This window comes from Miscanthus floridulus, chromosome 19 (genome assembly GCF_019320115.1).
Source record: "Miscanthus floridulus cultivar M001 chromosome 19, ASM1932011v1, whole genome shotgun sequence".
In the NCBI taxonomy this organism is placed as follows: domain Eukaryota; kingdom Viridiplantae; phylum Streptophyta; class Magnoliopsida; order Poales; family Poaceae; genus Miscanthus; species Miscanthus floridulus.
In genome coordinates, this window is record NC_089598.1 from 113576304 (window position 1) to 113600444 (window position 24141).

Sequence of the window (24141 nt, forward strand, 5' to 3'; positions counted from 1 at the left end):
AAATTTAGACGTGAAGGAAACATTGCAGAGGACATAGATGGGTAACTAACGTAGAGTTACTATAGCTTGCAATAATAATACCTACGATTTAACTATTTCTATATATCGCTGATCGTGAATCTTGCCACAGACACTTAAGTGGATATCTTATTCTACAGTATATGTCTGCGTGGAATAGACTAAAAGCCACATATATTTATACGGTGAGTATAACACTTTGTTTTAAGTTTTTGTGAAAGATTTTTTAAGAGACGTAATATTACCCATGCGACAGGCACTAATATTGACGTATATACTCGAGCCTGTGTACAGGATGGTATGGACATATGACAAAACTTATTCGTGAATTTATTGGCCCACGAAAGAAATGGATATCGGAGATTTCTTCCTGCCGATATAAAACATTATCTTAGGCGCATCACGGAAAGGTCTATAAAGTAGAGTTTGTAAGCCTGTGACGTCGCCCTCTCTGTGACTGTTAATTTCACAAACTTTGCTTTTTGGATTAACTGTAACTTTAACGTTGGTATTTATTTTTATAGTATTGTTATTTTATTGTATGATCCATGTGTTTTTAGTACAAAAGTTTAGTTATCCCGTAGCAACGCACGAGCACACTACCTAGTCAAATCTTAAGAGAGACGTCAACGACATACAAGAGAAGTTGGTGCCCATCGCCAGTGCTCGATCCAAACACCTAATAAGAAAGGATCATGTGCAGCACATAAAAGGAAGGAGAATCGAGCAATTGTAAACCTAAGATTGAAATTCCCAAAAATATTTCTCAATCCGAAGCCTGTAAACCTAAGATTGAAATTCCCAAAAATATTTCTCAATCCGAAGCCTAACACAAATCAGTACAACGATTTGGTGCATGTAGATATATGCAAACGAATCGACGTAGTTTGGCTCATCGCGCATGTAGATCTGGCCATCCCTGACCGAATCGGCGCTGCTTGGCTTGTCGACCTCTTAGTCGGCGTTGCCTTCCTTGACGACTTGGCTGAGTGAAAGGTTGTAATGGTTAGGGGGTGAATAGCCTATTAAAAATTTTATAACAACACTAAGGCAAGTGATTAGTAAATAAGATGGCAAAGCTGAAAGTGCAATCAAGCCTTAATTGTGGGTTTTGGTGATAATGACCATGCAATTAGAGAACTAATGAGATTTATCGAGATGGTAAGCAGGGAATTTATATTCGAGGATGCTACATGAAATGGAGGAACCCCCAATTATATATGTAGATGGCTTCAAACTCAAATGAGGTTTAAATTCTTTTATATATTGAATTTGAGTATAGAAAAAGCCGTACTATAAAGGGGGACACAATGCTTAAGCTAATTTGTGCTACCAAGTGCTCAAACAACCACAAGCATCCTCAGATTCACAGCCAAGACAGTCTACACTACACTATTACCCTTGCTGTCTTTGCGGGGTGCGAGCTCCAACTCGCCCAACCCCTTTGGGTGCGAGCTCCGACTCGCCTGACCCCTTGGGTGCGGCCTTCGTCTTGCCTGACCCCTTGATCGCGGGCTTTGACTCGTCCGACCCTAAGGTCAAGGGCTCTATCTCGCCTGACCCCTTGGTCGTGGGCTTCGACTTGCCCGACCCCAAGGTCGAGGGCTCTATCTCGCCCGACCCCAAGGTCATGGGATCCGGCTCGCCTGACCCCAAGGTCACGGGATCTAACTCGCCTGATCCCCAAGGTCGCGGGATTCGGCTCGCCCGACCCCTTGGTCGCGGGCTCCGTCTTGCCCGACCCCTTGGTCGCGGGCGCCTTGCCCGACCTCAAGGCCGTGGGCTCCGTCTCACCCGATCCCTTAGGTGCAGTGACCGTTGGGGGCTAGGAGGTATATATACGTTTCTCTTTTCTCGTCAATGGCTATCTGTGATTTAAAGTGACCGTTGGGGGCTGGGGGTATATATACCTTTTCCCTTCCTTTCCAACGGTAATGAACCTGCTCTCTTCTTCCTCACTTCAGCACGCCCAAAACAGAGCAGGAGCTCTCTCTCTCTCACTCCATTGTTGACCTCAAGCCCTCAAGCAAATCAATTGATTTCCCCATCAATCCTTGAGGAAAAAGGGTCCAAACTTGATTAGAGAGCAACTTCATTGATTCCCAAATTCTAAAGTGCATTTGGTTCATGTTTTAGCCAGCGGTTGTGTTTGTTACTCTTAGAGCTTGGCTTCTAGCTGGCTAGAGCATCGCTCGTGGAGCTTACCAACTTGTGTGGCAGCCCCGAGAGGTTTGTACCCATCTTTTGAAGCTAGTAAACTCACCCCTCATCTCAAGAGTTAAGTCTCTTGAGTCGAGAATGAGGAAGGGCTAGAAAGCTTTAAGCCTTAGTGGCTAACCTCAACAACATGGAGGTAGGCAAGCCTTGGTGGCGAGCCAAACCACGAGATAAATTATTGTGTCACTTGTGCTTGATTTACATTACTTGCATGACATATTGTTGTTGAGGTGATTTCTAGGATTGAGGCCGATCTACTTGTGTGTGGTGTTCCCACCACCTTCAGCTGTCGGTCTGTGATCTACTATCCTGTAGGAAGCTAAGAAATTTATCTGATCTAAATTTCGTTGGGTAGATTTTGAACTATGAACTAATCTCTCCTGCATGTGCGGCAGTGCTGCGCTCACAGAGCGGCAGTGCCGCGGGTGAATTTGACTTTGGTTTGAGTTGAATTTTTACAGGCCTATTCACCCCCCTCTAGGCGTACCAGAGATCCTACAGAAGCGAATTTTGCGCTAGCATTGCACTTGCGCTAGCACTACACTAAGAGCTACACTAACTAGTTTCAATTACCACAAGCTCTACACAAGTAAAGGCACAATGTAATATAAGTGAGTGGTAGAGAGGTATACCACCGTGGTAAGTGATCAATCAATGAGTACCAATGAATACCAAGGAAATAATCAAGACACAATGATTTTTTCCTCCGAGGTTCACTTGCTTGCCGGCAAGCTAGTCCCTGTTGTGGCGATTCACTCACTTGGAGGTTCACGTGCTAATTGGCATCACACGCCAAACCCGCAACCGGGTGCCGTACAACCAACACAAGATGAGGATCATACAAGCCACGAGCAATTCACTAGAGTACCTTTTGGCTCTTCACCAGGGAAATATTAAGAACCCCTCACAGTCACCGCGATCAGAGCCGGAGACAAGCACCTTTCTCCGCTCGATGATCCTCGTTGCTTCAAGCCGTCTAGGTGGCGGCAACCACCAAGAGTAACAAGTGAATCCCACAGTGAAACACGAACACCAAGCGCCTCTACATACAATCACTCAAGCAATGCACTTGGATTCACTCCTAATTTCACAAAGATGATGAATCAATGATGGAGATGAGTGGGAGGGCTTTGACTAAGCTCACAAGATTGCTATGTCAATGCAAATGGACAAGAGAGAGAGAGCTAGAGCCGGCCAAACGCCTTATATAGGCGTCCCCTTAAAATAGAGGCGTTAGCTCTCTGCTATCAGCTTCCACGATACGACCGGATGCGCTGGTCGGTTTGATCGGACGCACCACCTCAGAGCCCGGTCGCTGATCCGCTACCACGTGTCACCGCGATTCAATGAGCACCGCACGATCCCAACGGTCAACTTGATCACTCGCGCGGTTAAGTTAAGACCGGACGCACTATGGAGATGACCGGATGCACCCTCGCTTGGAGTCTGGTCACTTTCAGTAAGCATCCAGAGAGGCAAAATCATGACCGGACACGTCAGGTCATGCATGACCGGACGCGTCAGGTCACGCATGATCGGATGCGTTGTTGAGTCCGGTCACCACTGCCTCACTCTGATGCTTGCGTCAGCGTACGTCGCAGCCTGACCGGACGCAGGCCCTGCGCGTCCGGTCACTTTCACTGTTTAGCGTCCGGTCAAAGGACCGAGGACGGCCTTCACTGTGCACCACTGACCGGACGCGGCTGCTGAGTCCGGTCACTGCTAGAACAACATCCGATCACCTCGAGATAGCCCCTTCTCAACTCCAACTTTGCCACCAATGATCAAATGTGCCAACCACCAAGTGTATCACCTTGTGCATTGTGTTAGCATATTTTCACAAATATTTTCAAGGGTGTTAGCACTCACTAGAATCTAAATGCATATGCAATGAGTTAGTGCATCTAGTTGCACTTTGACAACTGCATTTCGATACGAGTTTCACCCCTCTTAATAGTACGGTTATCGATCCTAAATGTGATCACACTCGCTAAGTGTCTCGATCACTAAACCAAAAAGCTCATATCAAGTTTCACCTTTGCCTTGAGCTTTTTGTTTTTCTCTTTCTTTTTTCCTAAGCCGAGCACTTGATCATCACTATGGTCACACCATCATCGTGATCTTCACCGTTTGCTCAATTACTTGAAATGCGCTACCTATCTAATGATCACTTTAATAAACTAAATTAGCATTTAGGGTTTCATCAATTCACTAGAACTAAAGCTTTCACCGAGGCTCTCACCACCATAACTCCATGCTCACCTTGGCACTCGCCCGTGCCGATGCGCCCTGCTCGCGCTCAAGCGGGCCGTGCCAGGATAGAGGAGCACGGCGCTGACAGCGGCGAGCGAGATTGTGTGGGCATGGGACTCGGGTGGTGGTGGCGGGAGCAAGGGATTAGGGACGGAGTCGCAAAGAGCAGGGCGTTAGGGTTCGATGATTTTATATGTCGATCGTGGGATGGTGGCCTGATAGGCCGTGGCCCGTGGGTGGTGCCGCGATGGGCCATTTGCGGTGGCTATTGGACTTGTGTGGGGTTCGTTCTTTTTTTTGTTTCTCCGTTCCTTTTCCCGCTCGCATGGCAATCCCTTCGTGACTTTTTTATTTTTTTCTTTCGGATGAAGTGTTTCCATTTATTTAGTCTTATAAACATTAAAAACAAAAATAAGTACTCCCTCCGTTCCTTAATATAAGCCATATAGATTTCTAAAGAAAATTCCAAAATATAGGTATGTTTCAGCTCCCAAGCCAATTAGTTTGGAAACTTTCCCACCGTACATAGCACATACCCCAACCAATCCCTTAAATTTAGGAAGCAATCTGATTGGGAGAGAGAAAATGACCTGATTTTCCTTTTTTTTTCTCGGTCTCACATCCTTCTCCAAGCTGTGCGTTAATATTGGTGCTAAAAACTATATGGCTTATATTAAGGAACGGAGGGAGTAATAAATAAAATATATCATGGATCTTTGAAACCTTGATCTTGCCTAATACGATATATCATGGATATTTCTACCACTAAATTGTTGAAGTAGTTTTCAATAGAAATTGAACTTATTATTATTAGAAGGGCAGCTAATGGCCTAATAACTAATTAAACCATGAACTCAAATCTTGATTAGTTTGTTATTCAATCTAATTAAAATAAATGCATCTCCAAGATATCCGCATATACCAGTGTAACCCTCAACAAGGCTTGCCATGTGAAAAAGTCTCGGTTATAATTATCAAAGGAAAAAAATAATTCTTTCACGACGATAACTGACCCCTTGCCGACTTAAATAGGTATTAGAACCACATATTTTTATGGATCCTCAAAATAAGTCATGAAACTTGATATCTAACTCTACCAACATATGGATAGTATAAAAACTAAAGTTATGATGTATTTATGAGTGAATATTTCTATCAGTTACAACAAAAGGAAAAATCTATCAATGTTGTATTTTAATTCGATGCAGAATTATGGATATCAAGGTCATTGTAAAATAAATTATAGCTTTTAAGTTTTATAGAAATGATAAAAATATATAGATATATAACGCTCTCGCCCTTATTTCCCATTTGGGCCTGTTCACTTGTGATTGCTGCAACAGACGCTCCGGCTCCAGCAACCACTCTCAACAACAGTAACACCTATATAATTAGAGCCATTGCATCCACTGCCACTGTGCAGCAAGCTGAAGCGAACAGGTAGAACGTTTGATAGATTTTTTTTCGTTATAATGCACGGACATATTTGCTAGTATAATAAAAAAAGAAAATACATGAATTACACATGAATTTGAAAGGAATGATAAAAACATAGGAATACAAAAAATTGCAGGAATTACACATGAATTTGAAAGGAATGATCATTTGGGGACCGATTTTTACTAAGATATTTGAGCAGATACTAAATTTTCTGTAGTTTTCCTTCAAAACAACATTCAAAGAAAAAATTCCTACACTATTCCTAAGTTCAGTTCATGTGAACCAAAGACATGAAAAAAATGCTCTCTAAATCTAGAATCCACCGCAAAAGGCAACAAATAGTTTCTTCCGGGTCCTAAATCTAGAATCCACCGCAAAAGATAAAAAAATAGTTTCTTTCAGCTCCTCCATACGTGCACATGGGCCTCCACTGGGACTGCGGCTTCCTACTTAGAAAATGCGCTCTCTAGATCTAGAATCCACCGCAGGAGAAAAAAAGTAGCTTCTTTTGGCTCATCCATACGTGCACGTGAGCCCTTCGCTAGAGCTCTGGCCTATCCCACTCGGGAAACACACTGTTTGGATCTGGAAATAGAATCCGGAAGAAAAGATAGCTTCTTCTAGCTCCTCCTCCCAAAATGCCTCTCCATGCCCACCCTCCATGCAGATGCGCGCGGGGTAAGCGGCGATCGACTCCGACTCCAACGGCATGGGGGCAAAAGCATCAAAGGCGAAGGTGTGATGGAGGCCGGGGAGGCCGCGGTGGCATGTGGACTGAGTCAGCGACACATGCGATGGTATGTTGAGCGGATAAGCGCAACTCCAGAGGGCCCCCTACTTGAGCCCTCAAGACTAAATTTGAGAACTTAAGATAAAAAAAAGTCCGGAGGACCCTACCAGAGCTCTAAAATTTGAGGGCTAATTTAGAAGTAAGGGGAGGCACACCCAGATATGAAAAATCCTCCATAAAAAAACTAAATAATTATTTCATGAATTTTCCACCCTAGAAAAAGTGGTCCCGAGGAGGCCCTCAAATCCCCCTTCGGACCCTCATTCCTAGGGGCTCTTGAGGGAGCCCTCTAATGGACGGTTTCTGTTGTTGTGGTCTCACGTGTCATTTCATAACCACTCCTCGTGCTGCTCCCCGACGGCTGGCGGTGCTGCCTCCTAGGCTCCCAAGCGCCCCTCTCCGGCGAGGCCTCTTGCGGTCCTCCCCGACGCCTCTCCCTAGCCACATGGCCTCCTCCTCCTGCCCTCTAGTCAATGGGGAAGAAGGCAAGAAAGAGAAGGTAAGAAAGAGGATGGCAAGCGAGTGTCTTCTGTCATTCTCTACTAGAATTGTTTTGAGCCGTGGGCCACTAAGAGTGCAAAAAAAAAACCTCCTAAAAAAGTAAGGGGGGGGGGGGGGGGGGGGGGGGGGCACAAAAAAAGGGCCCTGTTTAGACGGCTACCACTGAAGTTATACCCTAAGAAAGAGATAAGAAAATAAAAGAGGACATAAAAACAAAGAAAGGAGAGAAAAAAGGATCAAACAAAGAAAATATTAGATTTCATCCGTTTTATCCATTTTTTTTATTAAACAACCAGAACCTGACGTTTTTCAACCGGAGCAAAAAAACAAAAAACACTCACCACCTTCTGGAGTAGCCAAGCCCTACCAAACACGTCGTAACTCCACTTTTTTTTTTTCCCTACACAAAGTTCGTGGAGTTGGAGTTGAATGGAGTGGAGCAGAATAGTCCGAGACATGCCCATAATTACTCAACAAAACACTAGTGAAAACGAATCTTATTATAAAGATATAAGTTACCATGGAAACAAATAAGATGAGCACAGCTCTTGATTACTACTTTTTTCGGGCCCTGTTCGCTTGGCTTATAAGCCGTAATCAGCCAACAGTACTTTTAGCCATGGCTTATCAGCCAAGCAAACATGGCAAGTTTGCCAAGAGATTAAAACCCACAACCTAGCAGCATTGTACTAATACAACATCAAAATTTAAGATAGACGTTTAGCTCTGTTCCTCTGCCTCAGCAGCTTCCCTCTCTGCATCAGCTGCCGCCATCAGCTCATCAAATTTATCTGTCTTGCCCAGCACTATTTCGATCTGGCCACAGTAACAGTATTAGCATAAAAAAAAACAATCCACTAGTAACTCTTCAGCAATGCTACTTCATTTCTTAGAAGGGAAGAGATGTTCACCTTGGCTTTCTGAATTGGGCGGGCCTTTGAATCATCCTTGACATCAATTGTGGATGTCATGATCTCTGGAAACCAATTCTCATTAGATGAAGAAGCAAAGATGAGTCACAATGACAGAAGTATATAGGCTACAAATCCTTACTCTTTTCAACAGCGAGCCCATTATTTTTCAGAATTTCAGCAACAGTAACCACAGTGGCAATGGCTGGAATGATAAGGAAGTTCATCAGCATACCAACATGTTGTAATTAAGAAAGTACAGTATGGACAGGCACAACAGATATTACCACAGCGAAGAGGACAATTGCAAAATATAATTACGAATACAAAGTGAAAAGTGGAGTCATGGACATTATGTCATCATGTTTGTATGTATGTAAATTTGACCAAAGAAATATCCTAAAACAGGTACCATAACAGAAAAGCAATAAAACATAACAGAAAAGTAATAGAAAGGACACGATAAATCACGCTAAAAGTTAACCTTGGGCACTTGAACTTAACCACAATAATACGTCATCACAGATCCACAAAACCTATAGCCAATAACTAGACATCGCATAACAGAATTAACATGTGTTGACCTTTCAGAGTGAACTTTCACAAGGATCACCACATCCTTGAGGTAGGACAGTTCACACGAATGCCAACACAAGACACTGTGAAAAATCGCTAAGACTTCAGTCAAAACTCAAAATATGAGTAACCAGGGACAGTTGTAGTCAAAACTCGACATACAAACGTTTCTGACTTCTGAGATACAGGTACATAAAAGCTTACAACAACACAACAGTAGAACGTGTAGAATACTAGTAAAAATAGCATTCCGAAGGGCAAAAGAGTTTTACCCATGCCAAGGGCCGAGAGCTCCACCTCCTGGTGCTGCTGCATGTAGCTCTGCAATCATCGCCGAAAAAAAAGGTATCGAGTTATCGCCAAACGAAAAAACATGACAAAACTAAACAGTACATATTCTTTCAAGAGAAAAGAGATGAAATCAGATAGTTTTTTGGAAAAAATCCATTTTTGGCCCTCCAACTATGGCTGCAGTTTTGTTCTAGCCCTCTAACTCGAAAACCAGACACGCGCAGTCCCTTAACTCTCAAAACCAGTTAAAATTGGCCCTCGCGCCCATTCGACCGCGGTTTACGCACAGTAAACTCGCCACGACCCCGCCTGTCAGGCCTTTCCCTCTCACCGCCAGGTTGGGACCACCTGTCATCCCCCTCCCTCTCTTCGCGGGCCCCGCCTGTCAGGCCTTTCCCGAACCTCCCGCCCTGTACGGCTGCGCGCTCGTGCATGCGGGTGCGTGCGCCGGGGAGTGGCGCAGGGGCGCCCGTGGCCTACCTCGGCAGTGCCCGGAGATGGGGGTCGCCGAAGCTTCCGGCAACGGCGCAAGCGGCGTCGCCATGGGCGGGATTGGGGAGAGCTCAGCGGCTCACCACGAGCTGCGCGGGGTCTGTGGCCGACGCCATAACCAGTTAACCACCGAGGAAGAGGCAGTGTGGGTCGACGGAGGAGTAGCGGCGCGCGTTCGCTGCAGACGTAGGGCCAGCATTTGCGAGTGGCAACGGCGAGTGGCGCTCACCTTCCTCACCGCTGGCTTGGTCCCCACTCGCTCACTCATCTACGCCGCCTCATCACAGAGCCGCAAACAGCACAGCCGCGTTGCGTGTGCCCGGGGCCAGCCTGCTCCGGGCTCCCTCCGGCCGAGAAGAGGCCAGCCTCGGGGATGCTGAGGCCAAGCACAGCTCGCCGGCCCTCAACACGAGCGTCGCGCGAGCCATGCTTCTCACGGGCAGGGCAGCCACCGACGTGGACAGCCGGCCATGGGTCACCTCCGGCCGAGCTACGGTCACCCCTGATTGCGCCTGGGCCGGTCGCGCCCACGCCAGGGAGCAGCCGCACTGGGGCCATGTCGCAGCCGCGCCGGTGGCCGACGGTACCTCGCGCTACCATGACTGGGGGCCTGGGCCACCGCATTGCCGCCCTGCAGCCAGTCACCCCGCCGACGACGACCCGGACCCGGCACTCCGTTCGGCACCAGCTCGGCCGAGCTCCCCTACGACGCGACTTGTGCTTCCTTGTCTCCATCCTCCTTCCCTTTCTGTGCCAAGCCAGCAGCACAGCCGAGCAACTCACCGCCGCAGCCATTGCCGCGGACGGTCACCACCGCACCTCCACCGGTTCTCCGACCAAACAGATCACACGGTGAGCATCCCCATCCCTCCACGACTCTCTCCGGTTCCATGCCCAGCTCGCCGAGCAGGCTGCAGCGCACGCTCGGCACCCCTTCCCTCCCAGAGCGCACGCACAGCGAAGCAAGCAGCAGCCGGCCGTGCTCTGCTTTGCTCTTGTTAGCTTGATGATGTCACTCTAACGTCATGCACAATTTATGGCCACAGGCGAGCTCTGCTCGGTCAAACAGAGAAGGATGCGGCGGCGCCCCTGAGCTCTCCCCAATCCCGCCCATGGCGACGCCGCTTGCGCCGCTGCCGGAAGCTCCGGCGACCCCGTCTCCGGGCACTGCCGAGGCAGGCCATGGGCGCCCTGCGCCACTCCCCGGTGCACGCACCCGCACGCGCGCAGCCGTACAGGGCGGGAGGTTGGGGGAAGGCATGACAGGCGGGGCCCGCAAAGAGAGGGAGGGGATGACAGGTGGTCCCAACCTGGCGGTGAGAGGGAAAGGCCTGACAGGCGGAGTCGTGGCGGGTTTACGGTGCATAAACATCAGTCGAATGGGCGCGAAGGCCAATTTTAACTAGTTTTGAGAGTTAAGGATTTGCGCGTATCTAATTTTCGAGTTAGAGGGCCAGTACAAAACTGCAGCTGGAGGGCAAAAAAAAAAAAAGGACTTTTTCCTAGTTTTTTCCCCTCTAGGGTTTAGTGACCAAAGCCCATCCTGGATCCGTGCACTAATTCTAGGAAACTTATAAAAAATTGATGATGAAAAAAGAGGATGCAAAACCGCATCCGCGCTGTTGGCTCAATAACTGGCAATAATAACCCCCCAAACAATCAAGGAGAAAAAAAGAAAAAAAAACGAGAAAAGGGGGAAAACCCTCACCTTGGCGAGGTTGACGTAGAAAAATAGCGGCTTCTTGGTGTTGGAGACCTGAATCCTGTTCTTCTTGTGCGGCTCCGTAATCGCCAGATTGTTAACTCCCTCCGTCACCTCCTCCATCTCCGCAACCACAGAAACCCTAACCCTAACTCGGCAAGAAGACGCCGCCGCAAAAAAACACGCCGCCGCCTGGAGGCTACAGTACAAGGCGCGGCACAAAAATCGCACGGGCAGCACAGACGAAAGCTACAGCGATTCGGCGGCGAGACGGGTAGCCCTATCCCGGGCGGCTGGGTTATAACTTATAAGGGAGGAGGAAGGGGACTGGAGTCCGGTTCGACTCGAGTGCGGAAGCCCGGCGCGGCCGCGGTTGCCGTTTGTCCCTTGGGGGTGACGGGGGACGCACGGGCTCGCGTTCAGGCCGGTTCGGCCTGGATGGGCCTAGGGCTTTGCTTGGCCCATGAGGTGTTTTCTTTTTCGTGTCTTTTTTAATTAAATAAATGGCCTTGCTAAAAAAAAGGCCGATCCTTTTTTTTTTTTGGTAAAAAGTGAACTCTTTGGCCGATCCATCAGTTTTTTATGGATGGATGGAGTAGTTAAAAAAGATGTGGAAGTCAAGTTGGTTTTCAGAAGGAAGAAAGAGGCAATGAGAAGCAACTAGAAATAAATCCAGACATGCCACCATGACGAGGAACGAGATAATAAGAGAAATCCAAATGATTTGAGTGGCATTGTCCCCAACCATTCTCAATCCTAAACATAGGAGAAATGAAAAGAAATCTAAGAAGTAAAAAAATCAATGTAATGGTTAAATAATGAAGAATTTTCCTAAACAATCAAAAATATTTTTTAGATAATGTTCTTCTGAATGTAGAATCTAGTACTCTAGTTTATGAAACATTCATATAGACATTTTTGAATATATGTGTGAAACATTCTATCATCGGTAATTGGCAAGTGTTATATCAATTTTCTTCTATGACAAATATGGTTTCAAACACGTAGTTATCCCATCTCACGCACTACCACCAACATAAGTGATAAGTGTGACTATCCCTTGAACATTCTAACAAATAAGTGTAGCTGGGGAGTTTAATAACAGGATCATAAGGAAGAAAGAGAAAAGTAGGGAAATCCAAACAATTTGAGCAATAATGCACCCAACCATTTGCATCCGTAAGTAGGGATGAATGAAAAAAATACCAGCAAAGTGAAAATCAATGTGTCTGAAACATTTGAGCAAAACCGTTTTTGAATGTAGTGTCTACTGTGCAAAACATACACATATAACGTATTCCTACAGGTAATGACCCTAGACCAGCCGGTGGGAAACAATGAATGCGGGTTCTATGTGATATGGGCAATGCTTCGCTATCTCGGCGTAAAATCAGAGACTGTAGATGCTTTGGTGTGTATAATCCCCATTTCATTTATATCTGTTAATTCAACAAAATGATCTACTTATTTCTATAACATTTCTGCCTTTCAAAATAGGGTTTTTTGAATGACAGCGCAAAAAATTTAAACACAATAGGCTGTTAGAAATGGAGGTCATAGCACTGTGATCGGAGCTAACAACCTTCATCATATCGGAGTGCTTGAAAAAAAGAACATTCTCCATTGCACAGTCCATGAAGTACAAGGCGCAGTGTAGGTCAAAGCGGCTCGCTAGACTATTGTAATTTCTTTTTTATTTTAAGGGGTTGAGAGCTTTATAAGTACATTTGAACTGTAACAGTAACATTTGTAATATTTAATGTTGATGGACCTATCGTCTACGTAGGGTTTAATGTTGATGGACCTAAAACAACAACATTTGTAATGTCGTCTATGTGATGTCCTGATCTAGGGTAGGGTTTAGGGTTTAGGGTTCAGTATCAAATATAAAGTGAAACCCGATTCCACTAAAAAAATAAAATAGATTATAAAACAGTAAAATATGAAAAAGCGATCACTGTCGGTTAGCACAAAACTGGCAGTGATGGTAAAGAGGGCACTGCCGGTTCATGGCACGAGCCGACAGTGTTGGTTGAGCCATCACTATCGGCTTGAAATCCAAACCGGCAGGGTTGCTGAAGACAACACTGTCGGTTTGAACCACCAGCCAGCAGTGATGGCTCAACAAACACAGTCGGCTTGAGCCATGAACTGACAGTGATGGTTTGCTCAACACTGCCGGCTTGGGACACAAGCAGACAGTGTAGGCTTGCTCAACACTGCTGGCTTGAGCCAAGAACCGACACTGTTGAAGTAACCATCACTGTTAGTTAGTTCTACAAACCGACAGTGTTGTTCAACTGGACACTACTGGGTGGAGCTAAGAACTGACACTATTTCTTGTAGATCAGTGTCAGTTCTTGGGAACCGACAGTGATGTCAACCCCCCATCACTGTCGGTATGCCACTGTCGGTTCAAAATTCAGCAGTGAAGGGGGTTTTTGAACTGATAGTGATGTCCTGATCTAGGGTAGTATATGGTCGTTAAAAGCTACGTCGATAGTAAAATGAACGACCACATGATATTTCTCATCGTTAACTTTTCAACGGTCAAACAATATGTGGTCGTTGATACTAGACTTGTAACAACCACATTTCTAACAACAACGACCACATTTTCCATCGTTAATTTTTTACACCATCTATCATGAGGCAGATGAGAATGATGAGGCAGTGGGAGAGTGTATGAGGATTAAGATCAAGTTGGATATCCGTGAACCACAGATGCGGGGTGTGACCCTGGATGTTGGGAAGGAGGATGAGAAAGGCCTCTAGTGCCCTCTAGAGTATGAATATCTTCCAGACTTTGCTATACGAGTGGCTTGATAGGACACACGGGTCATGTGTGTGAGGTGAAGTTAGCAAAAGGGGAGAGCCAACAGTTTATCAAGAAATTTTGATTTATCCCAGAGAATAGGAAGTTTAGTGAGGAGCTAGGTGGAAGGTTTGGAGGATCATAGTTGGGCTTGCCATTGAGGCTGCAGACGGGGAGCAGAGGGAGTGGTGGTAGCTCTAGAAGGTGGGCTAGCGGTAGTAGGCGCAACATTGATGGTCCGTCCTGGAGGAAGAAGGGATGGAAGATCATGGAAAGGGAGTGAGTTGGGGAGAGGACCAGGATGGAGGTTACTAGTCCTCTGAAGGACACATCCTTGCAAAGAAGATCAGGGGAAGTGAAGAAAGCCCTTTCTTTTGAGGACGGCAGCCACAAAAATCAAACAAGGGTTTCAAATCAGATGGCGGTGGAACGAGCTATGGGGGGTGGATAGGTGGCAATATCCCACGATGTTAATGCGCATAGTGCCATGCACGTCGATCGCTGAGAGGGTCAAGGGGTAAGAATGGTCAAGAGGAGGTGGGGGAAGAAATCGAGCTTTCGTTCATTCAAAAGGCTTCCACAATCTGCAAACAAATCATCAGGAGCAAGGGAAGGGAAGGTAGCGGACTAAAGAAAGAGAGTCATTAAGGAGGAGTTTGAGATGGAGGTAGAGGAGCTACATCAAGTAAAGAAAAGTAGGAGGGAGAAAATAGTGCTTGCATAACCCCATTCTGAAGCTAGACTGGCGGATCAGTCATGCAAGGCGTAATGAAGCCAATGGCGTGGAACTGCCAGGGCCTTGACAACTCCTTAGTAGTGTGTGGGCTTCTACGATGTCAAAAGTCCATTTAGGTAGACATTCTATTTCTGTCTGAAACAAGAATGGAAGAGAGAAATATGGTGAGCATTAGGTTTTCTCTAGGCCTATCAAATATGGCGGTGGTAATAGGGGATGAAAAAGAAGGGAACTATTGTGTTATGGAGGAAGGGGGTAATTGTGATTTTGAGGAACTACTCGATAAATCACATTGATGTGGATGTGGTGGAAGATGATGGGTTCTCTTGACGGTTCACATGCATCTATGGAGAACCAAAAATGGAGTTAAAGCGTCGCACATGTGTTGGTGTTTCAAACCGCCGACTAGTAAATTTGTGTTTGTGCGTCTAGCCCAGATGGTGTGCTTGGAGGGCACAAGGGTTTATACTGGTTTGGGCAGAATATCCCTACGTCTAGTTTGAGGTTGCTTGTGTTACCGGCACTTGTTTGTAGTAGGGGTTATAAACGGACGAGAGAGGGAGAAAGTCCCAAGTCTCTGATGAAAGAATTGAATGAAGTTGAGTCTACTTGAGCTCATTCAGCCCTTGTTGCATTGTTGCCTGCCCTTCGCGGGGCGTCCTGCTTCCCCATTTATAGATGAAGGGGAAGGCGCAGGTTACACGAGAAAAAGAGAGAGAGAGAAAAGCAAAAAGGAAGAAGGCCTCCGGGGTCACAGCACCCATCATCGCCTTTATGTGGGTCCCACCAGTCCTATAGATGATGATAGGGATGGCTCCACGTCATGACCCTATTCATCACTGGCGCTATACGCGGGCATCGTCAGCCAGTCATGGTGCTCCATTCCATCCCAGCGGGCGGCATGGTTAGCAGACACTCCTGTTGGAAGTTGTACGGGGATTAAGTAGCACAGCACCGGCATGCCCAACACGGTTGGCGATGTGAGTCCTTAGGTATGGCCCGTCGCGGCTATGGGACATGTCAAGACGCGCCTACTCTTTTTCCGGTATTAGAAGTTTGACCCTAGGTTTGTACTCTTAGACCCGTAGTGGTTGGAGGAGGTACGGACCCCCGTTGTGTGAGGCAGAATCCCCCTTTGAGGGGTCTCCTAGTTGGAAGAACCTCAATGTAGAGAAGTGGTGCAAGCAGCATGGGAGAATGGTGGAGGGATGGCAGGAGTTAAGACGTTTGACGCCATGAAAGGGATTGCAACCGGCTTGCAGGATTGGAGAACTAACATGCTACAAGACTTGTAGAAGAGGCTGAAAAAAAAGCGAAGGGGGAGCTAGAGTAGTATGGGAGGAAGGGTATTTCACAGGACACGGTGGAGAGGGAGGCTATCCTTCGCTTTAAAGTGGATAGGTTAGATGAGCAAATTGATATTTTTTGGAAGCAAAGAGCTCATGTGAACTGGCTAGCGAAGGGAGACAGAAATACTTTGTTCTTTCACCAATGCTATAAGGAGAGGAGGAGGGTGAATAGGATAGGTAATCTGAAGGAGGATGGGGGTGGTTGGAGAGTGAAGTAGAGAAGCATGATTTTATTACTAACTATTTTAAGCAACTTTCACGTCTAATGGTCTAAATGACACACAACAACTCCTCAATGCTAGTTGTGGCGCGAGGGTAACAAGAGAGATGAATGAAGCGCTGATCGCTGAGTTCAAAGAAGAGGAGTTTGTTGCTGCTCTCAACTCTATCGGTGACTTAAAGGCCCTAGAGGAACAGATGGGATGCCGGCCATTTTTTATAGGAGATTTTGGGATGCCTTCAACTTAGCGATGTTAGCTAAGCAAGGGTAGGGCACCATTCAGAAACCTTACTCTCTATGTGCTAGAGTCCTGAAAGCGAAGTATTTTCCAAATTTAAGCTGCCTTGCTTCCTGTCCAAAGGATGGAATCTCACATACTTGGAGAAGTATTTTGAAAGGCATTGCTACACTAAAAGAGGGAATAATCTGGAGAACTGGAGACTGGGATGGTATGGCTCCCAAAAAATCATACACACCAGCCGATCACCCCAAAGGGCAGTAATCTTCTACGCCAAGTTTAAGAACTCGTTGATACAAGTATTGGAGATTAGGACATTCAGCTTGTTCGTGACACATTGTTGGAGGAGGATGCGCGGATTATCCTGGCTATACCTCTCACTTCTGCTTGGGAGAATTCTTTGGCATGGCACTATGATCCACGAGATATGTATGTTCTCCGTCAGAAGTGCCTACAAAGTTTGTCGCCGGGGGATCATAAACAAGCAGAGTTGCAACGCGGGCACATCCAGTTCGATGAACCAGCTAGAAGATGGAGATTCCTAATAAGATAAAACATTTTTTTGTGGAGAGTAGCAGTCATCCCCTGAGGCATGGAGGTCAAGAGTTGTTGTGTAGTGTGCAACGAGGATGTGGAGGATGGGGTCCATTTCTATTTCAAATGTCCTACAACAAAGCAATTTTGGGCCGAGCTAGGAGTGGCAGAATACCGAGAACGGTTGGCAATTTGCACGTGAAGCGATCTGTTTTATCCTAGGCCTGAGGTAGGATATCCAATGCAAAATGGCCATTGGCATGTTGTCGTGGTGGGCAGTGGTGGATCCAGAAAAAATATATAGGGGGGCTAGACTGAAGAGAGCAAGACCAACTTATAACTCAATTATGTCCCATACATAACTAACATATAGCAGTTTTAAGCATTTTATAACACGATAAATTTGATAAACAATTGAAAGTGCATCATATTTCACAAGAAGTAAAAAAATACAATTGAAAACGACAAACGGGGAAAGGAGAAAGGCCCATGTCCCACTTGGCCTATTGACGTTACTGCCTTACTGGGCCTATTTGGGTGGGGGAATAAAGAGATGGAGAAACACCCGATGCGTCGTCTTCAACCTCCGTTGACCTCTCAGGTGTTTCAGGTCTCCAGCCCTTCCTTTCCTTCCTCCATTGCCAGTCCACTGTCCAAAAATTCTTTGGGGGCTGAGGGGGGGCTCCCTAGGCATGGCCATGGTAGGGGGGGCTTGAGCCCCCTAGCCCCGATGGTAGATCCGCCACTAGTGGTGGGCTGAGAGAAACAACATCTATCAGAGAAGAGGGGAAGAAAAGACCAGTTTCTATCATTGCTAGATCGGTGGAATGTATGCTGCGGAGGTTACCGATCTAATGAAAAAGGAACCTAGGATGGGGTCAGGGAAGTGCAAGTGTGGCCTAAGCAAGGTTTTCATTATTGGAAATAAAAATTTATCGGAGGTCATGGATAAATAGGATAAACATGATATATCAGATCAAATTAAAAAAAAACAATTTGTTTTGAAAAATAAGCCAGATCTTGGTTATATCATAAAGATCAATTGGATGACACTGTTATTAGAAATATTAGACCAAATTCAAATAGTGTTGCATCCTTCTCTTGGGATGACTTTGACTTCTTGCATTCAAATGACACTGTTAGTACCTCTGATGGGCGCACATAAGGTGGTGTCGATGGTGGTGCCATTGGAGAAGCCGTTATCCCCGTGGTCGGACTCTAGAGCGTGTCAGCCTCTCTGAGGCTGAGGAGCAGCCACATGAAACCAGCTGCCCATCATCTGCGCACAGCACAGTAACTGAAGCAGACATGTGACATGAGGTTGATGAGCCTGGTGATGACTGTCGACATGAGCGACGCGGTGCCACCGAAGCCCAGCGTCTTGAATAGCACCGGTGCATAGAACATGATCACGTTGATGCCCATCAGCTGCTGGAATGGCAGGGTCACCATCGCCATCACCAGCTGGGGACGGTACCACCACCACCAGATGTCTCCCCGCGAGTGAGCCACCGCCCTAGATGACTCGCCGGCCACCACCAGGTCATCGTACTCGGCGGCCATGTTGTCGGTGCCATGCACCTGCCGCAGCATCCGCTTTGCCTCCTTGGGCCGGCCGCGCTCCAGGAGCAACAGGGAGCAGACGGTGATGATGGCGGCCGTGACAGCCGCTAGCCCGAGGCTGAGTCACCAACCCCACCCACGGGCGATCCTCGCCATGCCGTAGTTGATGAGGTTAGTGAGGAGGATCCGCAGCGTGATCATGAGCTGGAACCCATTGTTGAGAATGCCACGCATCCGCCCAGGCACCATCTCCGATAGGTACATTGGCACGCTCTGGTTGGTGAACCCGACACGGACGTCGACCAGCACGTGGCCTAGGATCAGCATCACCACGTCCACTGCCGCGCCATTGAGTGCGCACCCCTCTAGGAAAGTGATCCCGCCGGTGAACATGGACCACTTGCTGCTAGAGGCGCCGGTGATGGACGCCGCAAAGAGCGGCGCCACGAGCGCCACCACGTAGAGCGATGATGTGAACAATGTTAGCTGGCTATCGAACTTGTAGTATTGTTTGCCACTGTCCGTCGACTCTGCCTACTCCTGGTACACCGATGGGAAGAAGCGGCTTAGGAAGGGGTCCATGGACGTGACGCTGCTAGAGATGCCGATGTCGTAGCCAAAGATGAGCCCACCCATGCACGCCATGAACATGAATAGGGTCAACCCTATTGGCCCCCTGGATCTCTGGCATGGGTGAGCCGACCACTCCCCAGTGTTGCCAGAGATCCAGGGGGCCAACAAGTGGTATCAGAGCCATACAAGCGCCGTTGTCGGACTAACCGCTGGCGATGATGGATGGTTTGGAGATGGGTGATAGCAGCGGCATTAGTGTGGTTGTCCAGCCATGATAGGAGGTCATTGTGCGCATGGTGCGGGATGTCAGCGGCACCAGTTGGTCGATGCTGACTCGCAACAACTATGGCGAGTGGGCGGTGACCATGAAAGTCAAGCTTAGAGCCCGACGGCTCTAGAATGCTGTTGATAAGGGCACCGACAATGAAGAAGATGACATGTTAGCATTGGAGGCTATCCTCGCTGTTGTGCCAGCAGAGTACAGGGAGCCATTGGGGGTGAAGAGCTCTGCTAAAGAGGTGTGGGAGGCCATTACAGCGATGCGCGTCGGTTCCAACCATGCAAAGAAGGCGATGGCCCAGCTGCTGAAGCAGGAGTATGCCAACCTCAAGTTCTAGGATGGTGAGGTGGTGGAGGATTTCTCCCTCCACCTACAGACGTTCATCAGCAAGCTGAGGAGCCACGGCATCACCATCGACAAAAAAGAGGCGGTCTCCAAGTACCTCCACTCCGTGCTGGTGAAGTACATCTAGATTGCTCTCTCCATAGAGACGATGCTGGACCTGTCCACCCTCACCATTGAGGATGTGATAGGCTATCTATAGGCGATGGATGAGCGCATGGAGCAGGCCACAATGTTGAAGGATAGCGGCAAGCTACTGCTAACAGAGGAGGAGTGGGCTGCCCAAAGGAACTCTGAGGAAGCCTCCTCCAGCCACGGTGGCGATGGCAAGCGCCATGGCAAGGCTTCTTCAGAGAAGAAGAAGAAGAAGGTCGACCCCAATGCCTGCCGGTGCTATAGGAAGATGGGCCATTGGGCAAAGGAGTGCCCAAATTGCAACCAGGAGAAGAAGGCTAAGGCTCATCTGGCGCATGCTGATGATGATGATGATGAGGCCACTCTCCTAATGGCAACATTTTGTGCACTACACAACATTGAGGCCAAGGAGAAGGGAGAGGTGATGGTGGTAAAAGGGCCTGGGAAGGCTCTGAAAGCTGTCTACCTCGACGACATGCACGCCCAAGTCCACCTCGGACGTGTGGGCGACGAGCGGGAGTAGCGATGGTACCTGGACTCTAGCGCTAGCAACCACATGACGGGCTCCAAGGCAGCCTTCTTTGAGCTCAACGATGACATGACTGGTATAGTGAAGTTTGATGATGGCTCAAGGGTGGTGATCTAAGGGCGTGGCACCATCATTTTCAGGTGCCATAATGGTGAGCACCACGTGCTAATGGATGTATATTACATCCCATAGCTGTGTTCAAGCATCATCAGCATTGGCCAGCTAGATGAGCGCGGGAGTGAGGTACTGATCAAGGATGGCGTCCTCAGGATCAGGGACCAAGAGCAGTGCCTTATTGCCAAGGTGAAGAGGTCATGGAACCAGCTATTCCTGCTCGATTTGAAGGTGGAACAATCAGTGTGCCTGGTAGCATGGCACACCAAGGAGCCATGGCTGTGGCATGCCTAATTCGGCCATCTCAGCTTCGACGCCCTTGGTTGGTTGGAAAAGATGGTCCGAGGGCTACCCCACATCAAGTATAGAGGCAAGCTACGTGACAGCTACCTAGCTAGAAAGTAGAGGAGGCTGCCGTTCCCAAAGACGGCCAAGTATCGTGCGGTGGATGCTCTTGAGCTCATCCACGGCGATCTCTGTGGGCCAATCACGCCAGCCACAAATGGTGGTCGGCGGTACTTCCTCCTGCTCATGGATGATTGTAGTTGCTATATGTGGTTGCAACTTCTGATGAGCAAGGACAAGGCAGAGGGGGCGATCAAGAAGTTCAAGGCCCACGTGGAGGCGGAGAGCAGCAAGAAGCTGTGCGTGCTAAGGACTGATCGTGGCGGCAAATTCACTTCGGTGGAGTTTGTTGTGTACTGCACGGATCAGGGTGTGGTGCTACACCACACCACACCGTACTCGTCGCAGCAGAATGGCATGGTGGAGCGGTGGAACCAGACGGTGGTCGGCATGGCTTGATCCATGATGAAGGCAAAGGGCATGTCAGCAAGGTTCTAGGGTGAAGCGGTGACCATGGTGGTGTTCATCCTCAACCACGCACCCACCAAGGCCCTAAAGGGCAAGACATCGTTCGAAGCATGGTATGGGCACAAGCCGAGCATGTCCTTCCTCTGGACATTTGGCTGCATCGGCCATGTCAGGAAGACAAAGCCAGTCCTTACTAAGCTAGAGGATAGGAGCACACCGATGGTGTTCCTAGGCTATACGAAAGGTACCAAGGCATACCGGCTCTACGACCCATGCGGAGGCAAGGTGGTTATCTCGCGTGATGTCATGTTTGAATAGTCTAGGCATGGGGGAAGTTGGCAGCTTCATCAGCACCTTCGTCGTCGAGCACTTGGTCATCCACGGTGGTGGAGACGTTGGAGAAGAGTTGCAGACCACTCTAGCAATAGAGCCAAGCACTCCTAGGGCAGTGCCAAGGACTCCAGGAGGGGTGCCGAGCACTCTAGGAGTGGAGCCAAGCAGTCCTACATGTGGTGCCGACACTCCAGGATAGGTGCCGAACACCCCCGTAGTGGAGCAGAAATGTCTTGTAGTGGTGCCGACCACTCGAAGACTCATGCTGAGCACTCCTGTAGTGGTGTCGACCACTCTAGGAGTGTTGACGAGTGGTCCAGGAGTAGTGCCAAGCACTGCAGCCGGGGTGCTGAGCACTCTAGGTGTTGTGCCGACCACTCCGGCAGAACAGGGAACTCCATCAACGCCGATCGAGTTTGCCTCACCTCCAAGCGACATCGCTGAGTTCATTGATGCCTTCCACGATGGTGAGGAGGTGCGGTTCCATAGGTTGGATGACATTGTCGGTGGCACAGGGCCCTTAGGCCTGGTAGGTCAGCTGCTCAATGACCTAGAGCTACTTCTTGTCAGTGTAGAGGAACCACTCACATTCGCGCTGGCCGAGCACAATGCAAATTGGCGACGGGCGATGCTGGAGGAGATGAAGGCGATCGAGGAAAATGAGACTTGGGAGCTCGTCAATCCACCTCTAGGATGCCATCCGATCGGCCTAAAGTGGGTGTATAAGGTCAAGCGGGACGTGCACGGTGCCATTGTTAAGCAAGGCGCACCTCGTTGCCCAAGGCTTTGTCCAATGTGAGGGCATCGACTTCGAGGAAGTCTTTGCATCGGTAGTGCGCATGGAGTCTGTCCGACTGCTACTAGCTTTGGCAGTAGCAAAGGACTGGCGTGTCCATCACCTAGACGTAAAATTGGCTTTCCTCAATGGTGAGCTGGCGGAGACGATCTTCGTCAAACAACCTTTGGGTTTTGTCGTCAAAGGAGCGGAGCGCAGGGTGCTCCGACTATGTAAGGCGCTCTATGGGCTGCGGCAAGCCCCGCGAGCATGGAACACCAAGCTTGACTCCACACTGGGCAAGCTTGGGTTCACATGGTGCGCAACCGAGCACGCACTCTACATGCAGCGATGGGGGAAGGAGGAGCTCATCGTTGATGTGTATGTGGATGACATGATCATCACCAGCATGCATGCGGAGGACATCGACAGCTTCAAGCGTGAGATGCTGGCTCATTTTTGAATGAGCGATCTTGGCGCGCTCTCCTACTACCTTGGCATCAAGGTGAGACAGGGGAAGGAGGCACTCACGCTTGGTCAGAGCGTGTACGCCTCAAAGCTTTTGGAGCGGAGCAGTATGGCTGAGTGCAAGCCGTGCGTGACTCTGATGCAGGAGCGACTAAAGCTGACGAAGGCTAGTACCACGGCGAAGGTAGATGCAACACTCTACTGGAGCATCATTGGCAGTCTACGCTACCTAGTCCACACAAGGCCGGACAATGCGTTCATCGTGGGCTACATCAATTGCTTCATGGAGGATCCCCGAGAGGATCACTGGGCTATGGTGAAGCGGTTGCTACACTACGTCAAGGGGACGGTGAATCAGGAGATCGTCTTCCCCAAGATCGGCGAAAGTAAGCTACAACTCACTATGTTCAGCGATGCAGACATGGCAGGGGACATCGACGGATGGTGGAGCACCTTTGGCATGCTTGTCTTCCTTGGGTTGGCTCTAATTTCATGGATGTCGTTGAAACAGAAGGTGGTGGCGCTGTCCACATGCAAGGTAGTGTATGTGGCGGCGGCCATAGCGGCGTGCCAAGCTGTATGGCTGCACCGGCTGCTAGGCGAGCTGACTAGTGTGGAAGCTCACTCACCAGCACTGATGGTGGACAACCAGCGCGCCATCGCCCTTGTGAAGAATCCGCTTCTCCATGATCGGAGCAAGCACAACGACGTGAAGTTCCACTTCCTCCGGGACTGTGTCAATGGAGGGTAGTTCGTCATCGAGTTTGTCGAAACTGGTCGGCAACTCACGGACGTCATCACCAAGCCGCTCGGTTGTCTTCGACTCATGGAGCTTAAGAAGATGATCGGTATGGAGGGGGGTTATAGGGTTAGCAGCAGGATTAGGGGAAGAATTGTTATGTAATCCGCTGCTCCCTTGTGTGAACGCGTGGCAAGGGAGGCGACGCCAAAAAGGGCTCCCTGCTGTGGCACTGTAGCACTGCAGGGGTAGGCGCCGAATGGCTCTCCTACCACACTATAGCTACAGCAGGGGCAGGTGCCAAAGTCAGCCCTGCTATCACATCTAGTCACTGTAGCAGCATGGTAGCCTGACATGTCTGTGTATTAGGATTAGATGGGTAGAGTTGTATATA

General features: G+C 48.5%; 2 protein-coding genes and 1 pseudogene across 2 annotated transcripts; 1 reads left to right on the forward strand and 2 right to left on the reverse strand.

Moving 5' to 3' along the window:
• Window positions 1-7701: 7701 nt before the first annotated feature.
• Window positions 7702-11548, reverse strand: LOC136528690 (uncharacterized protein At2g34160-like). Its single transcript, XM_066521663.1, has 5 exons — window positions 11198-11548; window positions 8979-9027; window positions 8273-8335; window positions 8131-8195; window positions 7702-8035 (listed from the first exon to the last, which is right to left on the reverse strand). The coding sequence occupies exons 1-5, from the start codon at window positions 11312-11314 to the stop codon at window positions 7940-7942; spliced, it is 390 nt and encodes a 129-aa protein (XP_066377760.1). The 5' UTR covers window positions 11315-11548; the 3' UTR covers window positions 7702-7939.
• Window positions 11549-18358: 6810 nt separating this feature from the next.
• LOC136526646 (sugar transport protein MST6-like) lies at window positions 18359-19282 on the reverse strand (annotated as a pseudogene).
• Window positions 19283-23003: 3721 nt separating this feature from the next.
• On the forward strand, window positions 23004-23759 carry LOC136526648 (secreted RxLR effector protein 161-like). Its single transcript, XM_066519246.1, has one exon. The coding sequence runs from the start codon at window positions 23004-23006 to the stop codon at window positions 23757-23759; it is 756 nt and encodes a 251-aa protein (XP_066375343.1).
• The last annotated feature ends 382 nt before the right edge of the window (window positions 23760-24141 follow it).

Bases quoted from the DNA above. Each gene is read 5' to 3' on its own strand.
- LOC136526648 (XM_066519246.1), top strand. From the start codon at position 23,004: ATGAGCGATCTTGGCGCGCTCTCCTACTACCTTGGCATCAAGGTGAGA.
- LOC136528690 (XM_066521663.1), bottom strand. From the start codon at position 11,314: ATGGAGGAGGTGACGGAGGGAGTTAACAATCTGGCGATTACGGAGCCG. The intron at 8,336-8,978 runs GTAAAACTCTTT...TTATCATTCCAG, and splicing joins GCTCTCGGCCCTTGGCATGG to CCATTGCCACTGTGGTTACT. The intron at 8,196-8,272 runs GTAAGGATTTGT...ATTGGTTTCCAG, and splicing joins TGGGCTCGCTGTTGAAAAGA to AGATCATGACATCCACAATT.